Below are 17470 nucleotides of genomic sequence, written 5' to 3'. Positions count from 1 at the left end.
CTGGCATACCCAGTTTAAGGCTTAGTCCTATTTTTGGCCTATGCTCTTCAGGTTGCTGTTGATCTGGCGAATTTTCATGAGGAATAATAATGCCACAGGGAGACTCGTCCCCAGGAGTGTTGGGAGTTGCATTGCCACTGGCAGAGGAGACAGATGGGGCAGAACTGATGGGCCTCAGGGTTGGCTTGAGACAAGGTTTTTGCTCTGGCTCCTCTTCTTCTTCCATGGGTTCCTCACGTTTTTCTTCTTTTTCTTGCTTTTCTTCTTCCTCTTCCTCGGATTCTGGTTCTTGCTTTATCTGTGGTTGTCTGCGCCTCTCAGCTTCTTGTTCCATCTAAAAACCCAGAAAATAACCTGGTTAACTGAAATGAACCTGAAGAGTTGACTCACTGGAAAAGACTTTGATGTTGGGAGGGACTGGGAGCAGGAGGAGAAGGGGATGACAGAGGATGAGATGGCTGGATGGCACCACTGACTCGATGGACGTGAATCTGAGTGAACTCTGGGAGTTGGTGATGGACAGGGAGGCCTGGTGTGCTGCGATTCATGGGGCTGCAGAGTCGGACACAACTGAGTGACTGAACTGAACTAATCTTCAATTCAACCAGCTCTGTTTTTTTTTCATCTCACAAAACCTCTATTTTTCTTTTTCACCAGGAATAAAACACTGCCTCCTTCTATAATCAGAATCTGTAAATCCACAGCATATATTAGGTACTCTGCAAAATGTTTTTTTTTAGTATTTCACATATATTAGCATTCTTCAGTGGCTTATATCCACTTTTCAGAGAAGACAGAGGTTAACTGCTAATAGCTAATTCAAAGTGAAAAAGTCTTTTTATATTTTTATTAAAGAAATTATAATCACAAATTTTAGACTAGTACAGACAATACATAAGAGGCAACTCAAATCCTCAGCCTGGTCATATATAATCATTTTTTACTTCTTGATAATGGCTGAAGGTACAGTCACAAATAGGAAAAGGAAGAAGTGGCACAGAGGGAGAATTCTGAAGTCAAAGTCCTATACCAAAATGAACACTCCCCCTGAAGCTACAAAATATAATAAAGTATTATAAGAGTATTTTAAAAACTTGGATGAATAGACTAGCAAGTTTTCTGAGCATGAAAACAAACAAAAACAGAAAAAACAAAAGTAAAAATATGCATTGTGAACTACAAAAAAATTTGTAGTCTGCTTATCACCATCTATCTATCAACTCACAAGGAAGTACGATGACCACTAAAGAATCTGCATGGCATTCAAACCCACTGGTACTTAGAAATTAAAACATAATAACATTCCTCAACCTAAATGTTACAATGGTAAGGATTTAAAATACTAAAAACACTGTCATGACGACAAAGGTACGGAAAAAAAGACACATGGGCAGGGCTTCCCTGATGGTCCAGTGGTTAAGAATCTGCCTGCTGGGCTCTCCCACCCTCTCTCTCCTTTTGCTACCACACAGTCGCCATCATGGGTCGCATGCACGCTCCCGGGAAGGGCCTGTGCCAGTCGGCTCTGCCCTACCATCGCAGCGTCCCTACCTGGCAGAAGCTCACTTCTGACAATGTGAAGGAGCAGATATACAAACTGGCCAAGAAGGGCCTGACTCCCTCACAGATCGGTGTGATCCTGAGAGACTCTCCTGGTGTTGCACAAGTACGTTTTGTGACAGGCAACAAAATCTTGAGAATTCTTAAGTCCAAAGGACTTGCTTCTGATCTCCCTGAGGATCTCTATCATTTAATTAAGAAAGCTGTTGCTGTTCGAAAGCATCTTGAGAGGAACCGAAAGGATAAAGATGCTAAATTCCTTCTGATTCTGAATGAGAGCCGTATTCACCAGTTGGCTCGATACTACAAGACCAAACGAGTCCTACCCCCCAAGTGGAAATACGAGTCATTCACAGCCTCTGCCCTGGTTGCATAAATTTGTGTATTGTACTAAAGCAATAAAATCACTGTTTAACAGAAAGAAAAAAAAAGAATCTGCCTGCTAATGCAGGAGACATGAGTTCAGTACCTGGTTCAGGAACTAAGAACCCACGTGCCAAGGGGCAACTAAGCCCATGTGACCCAGAGCCCACGAGCCACAATGAGAAGTCCTCAAAACAAGAAACCTGCACACCCCAACTGAAAAGCAGCCCCCACTCACCACAACTAGAGAAAGCCCAGCACAGCCATAAACAGATAATAGATACATGGGCTGAAACTGGAGAAATTCTGTGTAGAAGATTACACCTGATGCAAAAGCACATCAGAAAACAAAACAGACTCACACATATACACAACAAGCTGGTGGCTGCCAGAGGGGATCAGGCAAAATAGGTGAAGGGGATTAGGAGGTGCAAACTTTTAGTTATTAAAAAAACTTATGGGGAATGTTACATACACCATAAGGCATATAGTCAATATTGTTATAATAATATTGGTTTGGTGACAGACGGTTACTTGGTTACTAGACGTATCAATTCATAATGTATAATAAACATCAAATTGCTAAACACCTGAAACTAATATAATACTGTGTATGAACCATACTTCAATAAAAATTTAAAAATAAAAAAAAGTACATTAGAAAACACCACATAATTAGAAAACAGCTTTATATTCCCATTACATGTGTGAAAACATTTTTAAAATAACCAGACACTTTAGAATGATTATAACTGGCTGATAAATCACTTTTTCATTACTGGCTTCTATGTTGCCTAAAGTTTCTATTTACTCACGTAAGTACTGAATTAGCAGAAAAAATACTATTTCATTGTGAAAAATAAAACGGACATGTAAGAAGACAAGGTTTCTGTTAACAGCATATAACAGATTTTTTTTTTAAGTTGACATGAAGAATTTGTAGTATTAGATTCATGATACACTAAGTAAAAACTTTTCTAATATGACATACTATTCTTAAAAGCAAGAACTGGTATGCCATGTCCTACGACAGAGTTTTACTTTTTCCCTTTTAAATGACAAGCTGTTCACGAAAACATCTTTATTTTGGAATCAAAATATTTAAGGTGGCAACAAGAGAACTACAAAAGTTACTATCAGATGACACATAGGGAAGGACAGGTTCGTAAATACAGTTACATTAAAAGACACTCACTTAACAAGCAACACTTCACAGAAATCAAGGAATAAGACATATAGAAGATGTTGAAAATAATGCTTTAAATTAACTAATACCGATGACTTGCATAATAAAAAGTACTAATATCTTCCCCCCAAAATAGCAAGATGCATGGAAAATAAACATTTCCCTTATAAACTCCATCACAGTCAGCTGGCTTAAAATGATGTGACAGTCTTAAAAGAACACTGTTTCGAATGTATCTTACCCGCTGGAGCTCTGCATCTGGATCCGGGTGCCCTTCTGCCAGAAGGCGCTGCCTGATTTCCTCCAGCTCTTCCTTCTCTCTCTTCCTATCCCGTTCATCTGCTTCCATTTCCTTTTCCCTATCACGCAATCTTTTCTGAAGAGCACTTCCTCTGCAAAAGCATATCACAAGAGGCCTGACTTAATACTCAAGGTCAGCAACTACTACACACTGTGTCTCCATAAGCAATTTCTTTCCATACTAAAAGCTGCATTCTAAGAGACTGGAGACTGTCTTAATGCTATCTGTAAAACACCCAAGACAGCATGCTCTCTACAGGTTAATGCTGAATAAGTAAGCACTGTCTTGTCACATATCACCATGCCTCAGAATGAAGTCATTCTAAATGTGTATCTAAAACAGGTTTTTTTTAAAAAAAAAGTGGCTTTCTCAGCGAAGAATGTGCTCATTTTATACCTATTCCACAGGGAAACTCTATAACACATAATTTGTTTTCTTGGATGCCAAACTGTGAAACATTAATACAAGGAGTAGTAATATCCCTAATAATAGTTTTGTGTGTTCAATTTACACTTAATCTTAGCCAAAAGGCTGAGAAACGATGTGTGCTCAATTTAAATCAGTTCCTCTCCTTGTGGGGGAAAAAAAAAATCACAGAAGGAAGCAGGGCATAATTGAGAGAAAGCAGAGGTTCTATCTAACACTTTATTACATCTCAGAAATAACGTACTGCTATTTATGATTCAGTAATTTTATTTTGCATTTTCTACAAAGTCAAATCCTTGGCATTCTTTCAATAAGCTGTTACTCCAATGTTTTGATTATTTTGCCTACAGTGTATTAAATTTTACATATTAAATGCATTCACTACATGCCTAGATTCTTTCAGGAAAGTGAGAAGAAAAAAATCAAAACAGTACCCATAACTTTAGGGAAACGATAGTTTGGAATGGAGGGAACAGAACAAAGCAAACAATTTCACCATGTGTTGTAAGTGTTAAAAGAATGAGAGAAGTCAAGAAAAGCCATGGGAAGAGATGAGAAAAGACAGGCTTCACAAATCTCACATCATAATAGTAAAGTAACTGGGTAGGAGAGGGGGAGACTCAGATTACTACGTAGCACTCTAGAAATCCTTGAAGACAAAAATTTCTAGACCACCTTAGATAATCATGAAGGCATGTTGAAATTTGTTATAAAAACTGAAGTTCTTTAAAATGCATGAAGAAAAGTTCATCTGTTTTAATACTATTATGAACTTCCTTCCAAAGAAGATCCATAGAATTGTCGATTCTTTTGCAACAGGCCCCAACTCCTGGAAAACAGCATTATCGACTACAGGGGTAATTACAAGATGAATTCAAAGATTTTTCTTTCTCATTCCACTGAGTGAACTTGCACTCTCTAGTGCAAAAAATACAGCTAATAATAAACTGATAGTGTGAGTTCATAAAGCAAGGCTTCTTCACCTGTAATATTTGGGATCATCTCTATCATCATCATAGTCTTCTAAGAATTCTTTCAGTCGTTTAGCTTCTTTTGCCTTTGAAGAAATGAAGGACAAAATGTGGAAAATTAATATAAAAGCAGTTTTAATTACATTTCCCCCTTTCTTGGGAACAAATTTTTCTTATCCATACCACTTGAACTTTTTTCAATTCTCATAAACTTCATATATTAAATGTAAATAACATTAGATTTTTAAAATCTTTTATTCTTGAAAGCAAATCAGGGCTTCCCTCATGGTCCAGTGATTAAGAACCTGCCTTGCAATACATAGGACATAGATTTAATTCCTGGTCCAGGAAGATCCCACATACCATGGAGTAATGAAATCCATGCACAACAACAAAGACCCAGCACAGCCAAAAATAATTAAAAATAAGTAAAATCTTTTTAAAAAGCAAATCAGATTTAGAACTTATCTATGAAATGGAAACCACAGAGTATGCTACAAAATTTTCCCTATATAATCTTCATAGTAATTTTTTTCTAATGAAACCTGAGCACACCAAGAAACAAAACTAAAAGTTATCTTATTGAATTTGTTAACTGGACAAGAATATTTTACACTTTCATTTACAGGAAGATGATGGTACAAATAGTAGTTTTTATGAAATGAAGGATTAAAATTTTAAATGTTTATATATCAATCTAAAGGTAATGCCAGACTGAGTACACAAAACATGGAAGTACAGAAACTTCTTGCTCTTATTTTTGAATTTTAAATACAACTACTATTATATTTCACAGAAATATTATTTAATCATTATATAGATATAAAAATATTTTAAAGTTAGTATTTATAATCTACATCTCTACTGTATTAACAACTTTTATGTGTGCGTGCTAAGTCGCTTCAGTCATGTCTGACTCTATGGACTGTAGCCTGCCAACTCCTGTCTATGGGGATTCTCCAGGCAAGTGGGTTGCCAAGCCTTCCTCCAGGGAATCTTCCCCACCCAGGATGGAGCCCTCGTCTCTTACATCTTCTGCATTGGCAGGTGGGTTCTTTACCACTAGCGCCACCAGGGAAGCCCAACAACTATTGTATCTATATGAAAAGCAGATGTAGATTCCTGTCTACAAATGTTATCACTCTAAAGACTACCCCCTCAACACACACAGACACACACACACACACACACAAAAACTTCCCCAATCTAACCATCTATTCATGACCAACTCCTTCTCACAGACAAAATTAATCACTTTCTCTGTACTCCCCTCCCAAAATATTGTAAACACACTTTTATCATACCCCAAAACAGTCACGCACACAGTGCAGTAACTACTTCATCTCTCTGACAATACTATCCAATTGTTTAAAGAGTAAAAAGTATTAGTTATTCCTATACACCCAGGACCTAACACAAAATCTGCCAAATGAATCCAAGTAGACTGCCAGGTAGTGATGACCATATTTACAAATATCTAGATGAAACACAGGAAGATCCATAGGTATGTACTAAAATATTAACTTAAGTGACCTCTCATGAGGAATACAAACTTTCACTTTTTATACTACATACTTCTGTTCCTTGAACGTTTTTCAAATTCCTTGAACATTTTTCAACTGACAAGTAACTATTTTCTAACTGGAGGTTTTTTAAGCTTCCCCCCAAAAAATTACTAATAGGAAACCTTTCTCTAGAAAGACAGGTTTCAGATTTGCTTATAGGAAATGGAATCACTTCTTAAAAGTATTTTGTCTTTTACTATATTATTCTCTATTTCTAACCTAAGGGTTAAGAACAAATTATAGAATGGGAGCTACAATCCAGGGAAATCAAAATCACTTTAAATAATTCTAGGACTTTAAAAGATCTGCCATCCAGAAAACCCATACTATCTAATTGCTGTATGCACCCCTTTGGTTACTTACAAAAATTCCATCTATGTCTCATGTTCAAAAGCTATTTGAAGAAGGTTCCTAACTTTAATGATGTTTTTGGGAGAATAGACTCCAAACTGGAGATAAAGAAACTTTCATGAATCTCTGGCAAAGACAGAACATATGGAACATACTATAGAAGCAAATACTATGATAAAATATATTATCTTTTCATCATTTTACTTCATTAACCTATGCCAATTGCTTCACTATTAGCTTATCAAAGTGTAAATGCAAAAAATAATTGCATTATTCATTATTATTATAATTCATTATTATAGTGTAGTTAAAAGGAAGGATATTATAGTAACATAAGGAAAAACAATAACTCATAAGTGCTATATACTGAAGTCAGTAATTTTGATTTCTAAAAACAGATCTTCTCGTAAGACTGTTTCCTTCACCCAAATATACTACACCGATAGAGTATCAAAGCCTCTAAAACCCTCTTCAAATTAAAAAATGCTGCAGATGTTTAATCAAAGAAAGTTCTATAAATCCTCATTTTATACATTATTCTATACAGGTTTACTTTGACAATATGCCAAATGATAATTTAGTTTATAGGAGGCCAAAATGTGAAAAACAGGAAGAAAAGGAGGCAAGAGGGAGACTCAAGAGGAAGGGGAAATATGTACACCAATGGTTAATTCATGCTGATGTATGACAGAAGTCAAACCAATATTGTAAAGCAATCAATCAATTAAAAATAAATATTTTAAAAAAGAATAGGAGGAAGAAACATCTTGCTGTACTGAAACTGTCTCAACTTCACTTGAAATATTATTTATATTGGAGCTCAGGTTTTTTGATGAGAGATGATACTTTTTAATTATAAAGTCACTTCTACTTAAATGATTTGATCTGATTTTTATCTGAAAAACCACTTATTTTTAAACAAGAAAATTACCATTTCTCTTCTTCTTTCTTCTTCTCTTTCAGCCTCTTTTTCATATTCTCGGGTTTTCTTTCGTTCTCTGATTTCCCAATTCTTAAGGCGCTAACAAGAGAAATTGTCAAAAGTTTTTAAAATGTATACAAAAGGTTCTGAAATTTTTGACTAACCTACTAAGTACCAACTTTTATCAATAAAAGCATTCCCTCAATTTACCTCTTGATAGGCAGCCTCTTTCTCGCGGAGCTTTCTTTCAAGTTTTCTTCGTTCATATGCATCTTCTTCATCTTCTTCTCGATCTCGCTTTTTGTCCTTCTCTCGCTCACGCTCCCGTTCCCTTTCTCGCTCTCTCTCTCGTTCACGTTCCCGTTCTCGTTCCCGTTCTCTCTCTCTTTCTCTTTCCCTCTCCCGTTCCCTTTCACGATCTCTGCTCTTTTCTCTACATAAAAGATTGTAAAAATCTGTCAGTATCCTCTGTTTTCTTTTAGAAACCAAGAGAAAGGAGGACAATATGAAATAAGACACAAACTCACAAGCCAGAATTTAGCATTTGGTTTCTGCAGAATTGTAAACTCCTCATACAAGCCAGAAAGACACAGAATATAATTCTAGCCCCAAATTCTGCACTGCATTCTAAACTCGATTTTAACGCTTATCAGCATCTCAGAAAACAAACAAAAAAATCCAGAATAAGAAAAATACTAAGGGCCGATGAACATGATACAAGATAGCCAATTCCAGCAGTGATCAAGCCAATACAGACAATGGCAACGGTGTGAAGCAAACAGCACTCTGGCATGCTGCATGCATAAACCAGAACTACAGCTAACTCTTGAATAACACTGGTTTGAGTTGTACAGGTCCACTTATATATGGGGCCTTCCCAGGTGGCTTAGTGTCTGAGAATCCACCTACCAATGCCAGAGTCAAAGAAGACTCGGGTTCTATCCTTGGGTCAGCAAGTATTTCTGCTGGGATAATCCCGAGGACAAAGCAGCCTGGTGGGCTACAGTCCATGGAGTCACCAAAAATCACACACGACTGAGCAGCTGAGCATGCACATACATATTTACAAGTGGTGTTTTCTCAGCCATAGGTACTACAGCACTACACAATCTGAGGTGGGTCAAGTCCATGGACAGAGAACCATAGACACAAAAACTGTATACAGATGGCCATCTATACGTTATACTCAGATTTCTGACTGCACAGAGTTGATACTCCTAACCCCAGCATTGTTCAAGGGTTAATGATACATCTTTCAGCAGTAAGAAGTTCTCATGCATTTAATTCAGAGGGATAAAACAAAACGGCAGATTTGTGATGCCATGGATTCTAATCAAATACAAATACATGTATATATGAAACAATATACCTTAGTAAAAGTATAAACCATTTTATACATGTATAAAACCATGATTTTATACATGTATACTTTATAAAAGTATAAACCATTTTATACATGTATAAAACCATGATTTTATACATGTATAAAACCATGATTTTATACATGTATAAAACCATGATTTTATACATGTATAAAACCATGATTTTATACATGTCAAATCTTAACAGTGTTTATTCAAGAGAATGATGGTTATTCCAGGGGAGGAAGGAATTTAATGCCCACTACAGATTAAAAAGCACTGAATTTCAGTAACTGGTGGACCTCGTTTCAGCTACAATTAAGTGGAATATCTCAACAAAGTAATGTATATATGAAAACTAGCTTGGGAAAACAGTGAACTTTCCTCTCTTCCTTTTTTCTGCTGCTTGCTTCTGCTCACTCCCTTCTCTTTGTTCATTTTTGCTCTCCCTCATTCCTGAAGAATTGGAGATGATAGCCCATAGGAAATCTATATAATGATGAGAAAATTTTAAATAAAACAAAAGTGAAATCACTAGGAACCATCAAGAAAAGACTAACTTGTCTGGGAGGTAAGGTGTGACCAACCAGTGGTTTATGGGACCAAATAAACACCAGGAACTAAAAGCAGCGCAACTAGAGCTGATTTTCCGCAGGAGACCTCAGTTAGTGTCTAAAAACAGCGCCCATTGACCAAGGGAATCACGCCTATCCAAACACTGGGAGAACGACTGGTGTATGCTAGATCTGAGTAAAAACAGGCTTCACAGAGAAACTAACCCAAAGCTGAAAACTGTTAGTTTAACCAATATTTCACACGTGTGTGAGGCAGCAAGCCAGGCATGCTCTGTGGCCCATGAAATTCTCTCATCACATCAATGTAAATGGCCCCAATGTACTAGCCTGTGATTCTATTAAAGCTATCAGGCACACAGTAACTTCATACAGCCTTACCTTGATCGACTCCGATCCTTGTTCCGATCTGAGCTCCGTTCTCGATCGCGGTCCCGATCTCGCTCTCGATCCCGGTCTCGATCTCTCTCTTTCGTCCGGTCACGATCCCTATCCCGTTCTCGTTCCCGCTCCCGTTCCTTCTCCTTTTCTCGTTCACGTTCTCTTTCCCTTTCTCGTTCCCGTTCTCGCCTTTCTCGTTCCCTTTCACGCTCCCTCTCTCTTTCTCTCCGTTCTTTCTCAATTTCCTGTCTTTCTTTTTCCTTTTTGCCTTTCTCTTCTTCCAGTTTCTAGAAACCAACAAAAGTACTTTTAGAGTTAGCTCTCTAGCTCCAATATTCAGACTCTTCCCGGCGCAATGCCCAATACTGGGAACAACAATAACAAAACCAAACCACTGGTACTTCAACATTAAATACTAGAGGTTTTATTTGACAAATTAAACTGAAGCAATCACAAGCCTAGACAGATTTCGTGCAAAACCACATACTCTACATAGACCAGGAATCTCCAATCTTGGATGCTGGGAGATTGTGTCAAGTGTGGCTGACCACTCAATGACTTATGTAATAACTAAAATGACTGTGAGGAATGCGATGGTTTGAAATAATTTCTAGAAATACAATCACTTAGCTAACATGTAATTCTTCCCATTATGAATTTCTTTAAATCAGTGGGATAACTATTGCTAAGTATAACCCCAGACATTACCTAAGGATTATTAGTTGAGTGTTTCAAAGGGGAAGGTGGGGGAAGAGAGTAAGGTCATTGGAATGCAACTAGTCTTCTGCCCTCTGATTTGCCCACCCTCCAAAAGACAATGTGAATTCAGCCATTATCTGCCCTATCACATATGGAAACATTTACTCCCACCATTACAAGATGGACAGCCCACCAAATACAAAAAGTGAAAACCACTCACTTCAAGCAGAAAGGTACATAATCATAGTATTTTAATTTAATAAGATTAATTTCTGGCTTAATTTTAAAGCAATATATTTATACCCATTATGCCTATAAGACAATGAAATATATCAACAGTGATAAATCCATCCTTGGAAGGAATGATTGCATATTAACTTACAGATGCTGTGCTAGGACATGGATCGCCAACACTGGATTAACCTTGCCTATAAGCTATGCTTCTGGGAGGAAGAGCAAGTACATGGTTCACAAATAAACCAAATAACAGAGTCAGACCAAGTTTGTACCCTGACAAGATTACCAGTGTACCACACAGTTTCTACACAAACTCAGGGGAAAAAAAAAACCCAAACAGGGAAAACAAAACAAAAACAAAACACATTCTTCCTCTGTTTTCATGTTTAGTGTCATAGAAATGAAATTTAAATTACAACAATAAAATGTGCATTTTTTTCTTTTCTCAGTCATGTAAAGCATTTAAAACAACTTTAAAAAAGCAATCTTACCTGTTATACTCTTTCTCTCGCTCATGGATCAGAGAACTGACAGAGGATTATGAAAGAAAAGCTAATGCATGAGAAATCAATATATTCAGCTGTGGTGCCAGTCTTTATCAAAATGGAATGGAGGCAAAGCCAATACTGAATACATTGAAATTACAAAGAGAAGAGAAAAGAAATGGCAGAAAGAGGACAGAAACTGTAAGCTATTTAAATGGGCAAATTCTAATTTCTGAAACAGTTATCTGATGAAATTTTTTAAATGTATCATAAAATGAGGCTATACTATATGAAACTTACCTCAGTATCATACACTTAAAAGAAATTTGTTTATTTCTGAGATAATACTTACAGACTATTTTAGCTCTTCCAGTAATAATTTTTTTGGTAGATTCCCTCAATTTGTTCTACTTTTGCTTAATAACTATACCTTACTTCTGAAATATATAGTTCCATTTAATTAAATAATAATTTGTTTCAGAACTCATTTCAAAAGTTTTCTTCTAAGTAAATGAAAAAGTGAGTGAATCTGGTCCATACTAAACACAATTCTAAAAGATTTTATAATATATATGCAGTAAGTAGATACACATACACACATATATATATTTTTTTAACACAAAGACTGGAGAAAGAAAAAATGAAGTGAATCTAAAAAGATTTAAGAAAGTAGTGAAATAATGAAGAGGAAAGGACAGAAAAAAAAACAAACATAAATCTTACCTTATTCTCTCTTCAGACTCGTCCGTGCTGTAAATGGACGCCCCCTGCCACGCTGATACCCTGACAGTCTGTGGTTATTTAATAAACTCATACCAAAACATGCAAAGGTTCACTGAGCTCAATTTTTGTTACTGGAGTTTCAAATATCCCTTTTAACCATACCACCCAATAAAAAGAACGGCTTTTCTTTTTCACTTTGATTTTATTTTTAAAGCACATTTTGGAAATTCAAAACATTCTCTCCCCACAGTGAAATACGTGTAAGGCAGTCAAAGGCCTGACAGCTTCTCAAACTCTGAAGCAAATATCTTTGCAATCGATTTTTTGAAACATTATTTCTTCATACTTTACCAGTGACATGACAGGATTTAACAAATAACAACAAAAGGGGGGCAAACCACACACACACACTGTATACCGCTTTCAAGCTTACACAGACCCCGAATTTGAGTACTGAACCTAATGTACCTCTAAAATGACTTCCCACAGACTAACTTTTTAACTCTAAATTGGGAAATCTACATTTGTGCTTTTAGACATACTTAATTCCTGAAAAAGTCCTGTGTTATGAGAGCTAAGGCTCAGCATCAGGATAATGTGTTCAGCAGCATTGATTCTATGACATTAACTGTCAATAAGGGATTCTGAAAGCTATAAGAAAAACATAAGATTAAATAAAATAAAAAATGAACACTTAACATCTCACTGAGTTAAAGGTCACTCAATCTTAGGAGTAAGAACCAGTAACATCTTATTATCTCCAGCATCAAAATACATTTCATGCAGTGTTTGCATTTCACTGTCCGTAAGCACCACCTTCAATACCAGCGAACATTCACAGATGCACTGTCATTGAGAGAAGCTTTCAATAGGCAAAATTCGTGAGTGGGATTTACTATGCATAAATATCCATTTCCAAGCCAGTTACCCCTTTGCATATTTTTCTGAGGGGGCATCCATAAATATAATAAAAAACAGAAGCTCATACTTACATCCTACTCCTTGTTACTTTCCAAGCTGAGAGTTTCATCTTGCATTAGTCACCATATGATCTCTATCATAATGGTGGGGGTCAATGAATAGATTAGCTTTATGGGAATTTACAGTTCTTCCATGCATCTAAAATTTGGTAAGTCTGGTAACCACTGACCTACTGTTTAAAATCTCCCCCTCTCAACTTAAATCTACACAAATATAATCTTAAATTTTAATCTCAGCTCTAAAGAAAAGGTTTTCCTAAGATTAAGTTAAATAACTGCCCCCAGAAATACACTACAGTGTATGTTATTCTGCTGCCCCCTTGAATTGTTTAAATCTGTCCTTGATGTTTATGTTGAAATCTAAAAATAAAACTAGCTTTTATTCATATTAAAGTGAGATGACTGCAGAGTAGTCAGTAACTGAGAAATCTACATACAATATGCCAAGGAATACTCTAATACGGCACTGGTCTTCTGTTTCTTTGTTTCTATCTAAGTATAAATTAAACCTAGACAAAAAAGCATTTAAAATCATATTCTACTGTAAGGTTGATTTTTTTTCTTTGTCTGTTTGCTTTGGATTCTGTAAAAAGTCTAGATTGGTATCAAGTGAAAAAACAAGAATACTACCTTGTGTGTGTCTCTGAATTTGCTGATCTCTCGAGATATCAGGTCTCTCTTGTCTTCTTCCATTTCTATAGCATTTATATCCTCCTAAAAAACAAGGGGGACAGGTAGGAATGCATAAAGATCAATCTATATTGATACAAATAGAAATTAAAGGCTAGATATTCTGTACAGGCTTTATAAAACACAGGAGTAAATTAAAAAGACCTTATATAGTAACAAATCTAAGTTAAATAGTAAAGAAGACAAGAATCACACATCTGGCAAGTAGCAGTAAACATTGATTTTCAATTTATTCATTTTAGTTGGAGGCTTATTACTTTACAGATGTAAACGAACCTTAGTGATGAGTGGATAAGGGATCAGTGGGGCCACGGGAAATCTGCGGAAGATCTGCGGAAAAATCCACAAAGATTAAAACAAACAGTTCATGTGACTCTGAAAAACAATTTTCTATATGTTTACACTATAAGCAATGTCAGATTTCTGTAACACTTTCTTCATTTTAAATTACTTGATAACAAAAGAGATTTCACTCAATCTATCACCTACCACTTCCACTCCTTCCAACACCCCCAACCAGAGGAATAAGGAGGATCTCACACTAGCAATGTGAGACTTTATTCATCCTTTCCAAGAGAGAGGAAACAATCAAAACAACAAAGCTTACCCAATAATTCTTGCCACAGAGCAGAATTTTTGACTCTCTCACCTCAAACCATTTCAAATGAAGGTGTCTAGGTACTTTTTCCTTTGCCATTAAAGGGGAAAGAGGAAGAACAAACTCTACAGGTCTCTATTACCCTATACCTGATGGACTCTTACCAATTTCATTTCCAATGATTGGCACTTCACTAGACAGCTTTTTATGGCCTCAGAAACAAGAAGCAGCCAAATAATAAAAATGCATCTGATGTATCAGAAAGAAAGTTGATGATGGCTTAATAAGGCAATGAAATCCAGAACAGTATGAACTGTGAAAATGCCTGGATATCAATTCACAATGTTTACAGTACTACTTTTCCAGGGCATATACAATCCATTCATATAATATACCTCCAATATGTTTAAAGGACTCTCCCCATAATTTCTATTAAGTATATCCAAATGAAAGTAAGCAAGAATTTCAAACATTTTCTTTCAACCTGCACTCCTTACTGTTCAATTAGCTTAGACTGACCAAAGTGGGTGATAATACAATACTGGAGAGGAGTTTTCATCTGTGTTGGTCTTTCGTAGTACTCCATTTATAAGGCCAACAGCATTACTGCTGATGGAGTGAAAGGAAACATGGTTTATAAGGAAAAGTGGCTTAGAAATTTGAAAATGGGTCAAAATCCTCAGTGAACAAGATCTGGTATCCCGGTTGGAGCAGATAAAAGTAATTAGGGAGTAAGGCAAAACAAGGCCAGCTCTTCTGTGGCAAAAGGGGGAAAAAAAAAAACTTCACTCCTTAATATTAATTTCTATCCATCACTCAAGTTTGTCCTTTCCCCCCCTTACTTAATGAATCCACAAACACAAGCTTCCATGTCACTGCATTTCAAAAATGTAAAAACAGTACTGTTTTTGGTTTTTAAAAAAAGGAAGATAAAACATGGTCAAATTAGCCTTAACAGTATATTGTTATAAATGCCAGTCATTCTATCTTCCCCTCATAAGTTGGAATGTAATGAAAGCACAAATGTAAATTATAGAAATGATTCTGCTGGCATAAATCAGTAACACATACGTCCTCCTTCTTTTCCTTCTTCTTCTTCCTGGGGTGAGAGTCAGATTCTTGTGAGGGGGCATTGAGCTCACTGGAGTATTCCCGTATTAAAACTTCAATGGCCCCTTTGATCATCTGATCTCTTCTTTTTGTTTCTTCATCTAAGGCTTCTTCGTCATCATTAGTGACAGTTTCTGGCCTGGCATTCTTAAAAAAACAACAAAGCAGATTCAGGAGATTGGAAAGGTTGGGGGGGTGGGCGGGGCAATCAAACAAGAAAATCAGAATCATTCAAAACAAGTTAGTACACAAAACAAACAAACATGTTTTCTCCAAAACATCTCTGCAGTCCTAGTAAATGCAGACTTAGCTTTTCTCCCAACTTCACAAAACTAAACTGTATTTGTTTTACATTTTTTTCCTTAGATATACTGTACTCTATCATTTTCTTTTCTTTGGTCCCTTGATATCTAACATTCTGATCCCTAACTAGCAACAGAAAGACTGAATCACAGGGTTAGCATACTACATATCTGAAAAGCTTTCACAATTTTTCAGATCCTCTTTCTCAATACTTGCACAAGTTAATGATATTTACTGAGTAACTCATTCTAGTGTTGAAAACTTAATTACGCTGAAAAAGCAAAATACAATTTTATGTACCTATGATAGCCACCATTTTAAATAAACAAAAACAGGGACTTCCCTGGCAGTCCCGTGGTTAAGAGTCAATGCTCCCATTGCAGGGGATGCGTGTTCAATTCCTGGTCAGGGAACTAAGAACCCATATGCTTTGGGGTACAGCCAAACAAAACAAAAGTAAATATAATAATATATTTATAGTATACAATATAATAAATATATAAAATATATTTATAAAATAAAATATATAAAAATATAATAAAGTAAAAAATATATAAAATAACCAAAAACATATGTAGGTTAAACAAATAAAACTATATACAATAAAGGCTATATATAACAAAACATAAACATTAGGAAGACCAGGAGCTGAAATGATGGCTTCTCTTTTCCCCCTCTGCTTTCTGCAATGTGGGAATACCATTTTAAAAACTTACATAACTAAAAAGGAATCAACTCTAAATATGAGCATCTTTCTCCCCATGACTTGTGAATGTAACATAATGAAAAATAAAAACAAATTCATATTGTACTACTTCTCACAAATAAGTGCCAGACTATGGGACTGGGGTGAAGCGGCTGGGTCACAAGGCTTGTGGGAATCTTAAGTTTCCTAAATCACAGACTAAACCCAGGGCCCCTCAGCAGTGAAAGGGCACTGTTTTAACCACTGGACCACCAGGGAATTCTTTCCCAAGACTTACTATTTTTTAAATGAAGTCTAAATGGTTACCTGTGTCCATGTGGGAAAAAAATGACTGGTTTCCATTATCCTACTGTTCTTATTTCTGTTTTATTTTAAAGCTCCTAGTTAAGTAATTAATCCAAGTTCAAATGACAAAATTTAGAGAATGACCTCAAACTCCAGACAATTTCATTACCCTCTTCTCTTCTTAAAACTTGGAAAGGAGGAAAAGTATGACAAAGAAGCAACAAAAAAGTATGACAAAGAAAATAAAGATTTATGTATACAAAAAACTTTTGTAACTTAAAACTACATACATACTTGCTAAACATATATTGTGCAAATTTTCAGATACAAACAAGAATTCTGCTTTTCTGGACAAATGCTGGCTCACAATGCTGGACAAATGCTGGACAAATGCTGGCTCACAATGCTCTAAACTCTCTTCAAGATGAGTGTCATGCCTTGTGGCTCCTTCACGTAACTGAGCCGTGATTTCATAACCACCAGCATTCTGAAAGCTATCCCCAATGGATACTTCTTCAGCATGCATTTATTTCTTAATTTGCTCAAATTATTGAGTTTACTATATGCAAGATACTAAGTTAGATGGTTAAAAATTCAAAATTAAAGAAATAACTTTCCCTTAAGTATTTAACAATGTAAGAAAAGGAAGAAGGACAACAGACACAGATATAGGTTATAATACAGATAATGTTCAT

At 36.0% G+C, this 17470-nt stretch overlaps 2 protein-coding genes across 2 annotated transcripts in view; one reads left to right on the top strand and one right to left on the bottom strand.

Moving 5' to 3' along the window:
• The window catches only part of RBM25 (RNA binding motif protein 25), a 52678-nt gene that overhangs the window by 8080 nt on the left and 27128 nt on the right, over positions 1-17470 (bottom strand). Inside the window, exons 7-15 of the mRNA XM_069596956.1 lie at positions 15443-15628; positions 14050-14103; positions 13714-13797; positions 9960-10246; positions 7856-8078; positions 7655-7744; positions 4820-4893; positions 3351-3501; positions 10-334 (exon numbers count right to left, since the gene is read on the bottom strand). Of these exons, the coding sequence (XP_069453057.1) occupies positions 10-334; positions 3351-3501; positions 4820-4893; positions 7655-7744; positions 7856-8078; positions 9960-10246; positions 13714-13797; positions 14050-14103; positions 15443-15628 (1474 nt within the window). The remainder of the gene's footprint in view (positions 1-9; positions 335-3350; positions 3502-4819; positions 4894-7654; positions 7745-7855; positions 8079-9959; positions 10247-13713; positions 13798-14049; positions 14104-15442; positions 15629-17470) is intronic.
• LOC138443881 (small ribosomal subunit protein uS15-like) lies at positions 1448-1979 on the top strand. Its single transcript, XM_069597020.2, has one exon. The coding sequence runs from the start codon at positions 1481-1483 to the stop codon at positions 1934-1936; it is 456 nt and encodes a 151-aa protein (XP_069453121.1). The 5' UTR covers positions 1448-1480; the 3' UTR covers positions 1937-1979.

Source organism: Ovis canadensis, chromosome 7 (assembly GCF_042477335.2).
Source record: "Ovis canadensis isolate MfBH-ARS-UI-01 breed Bighorn chromosome 7, ARS-UI_OviCan_v2, whole genome shotgun sequence".
NCBI classification, from domain to species: domain Eukaryota; kingdom Metazoa; phylum Chordata; class Mammalia; order Artiodactyla; family Bovidae; genus Ovis; species Ovis canadensis.
This window is presented reverse-complemented; position numbering and strand designations above follow the sequence as displayed.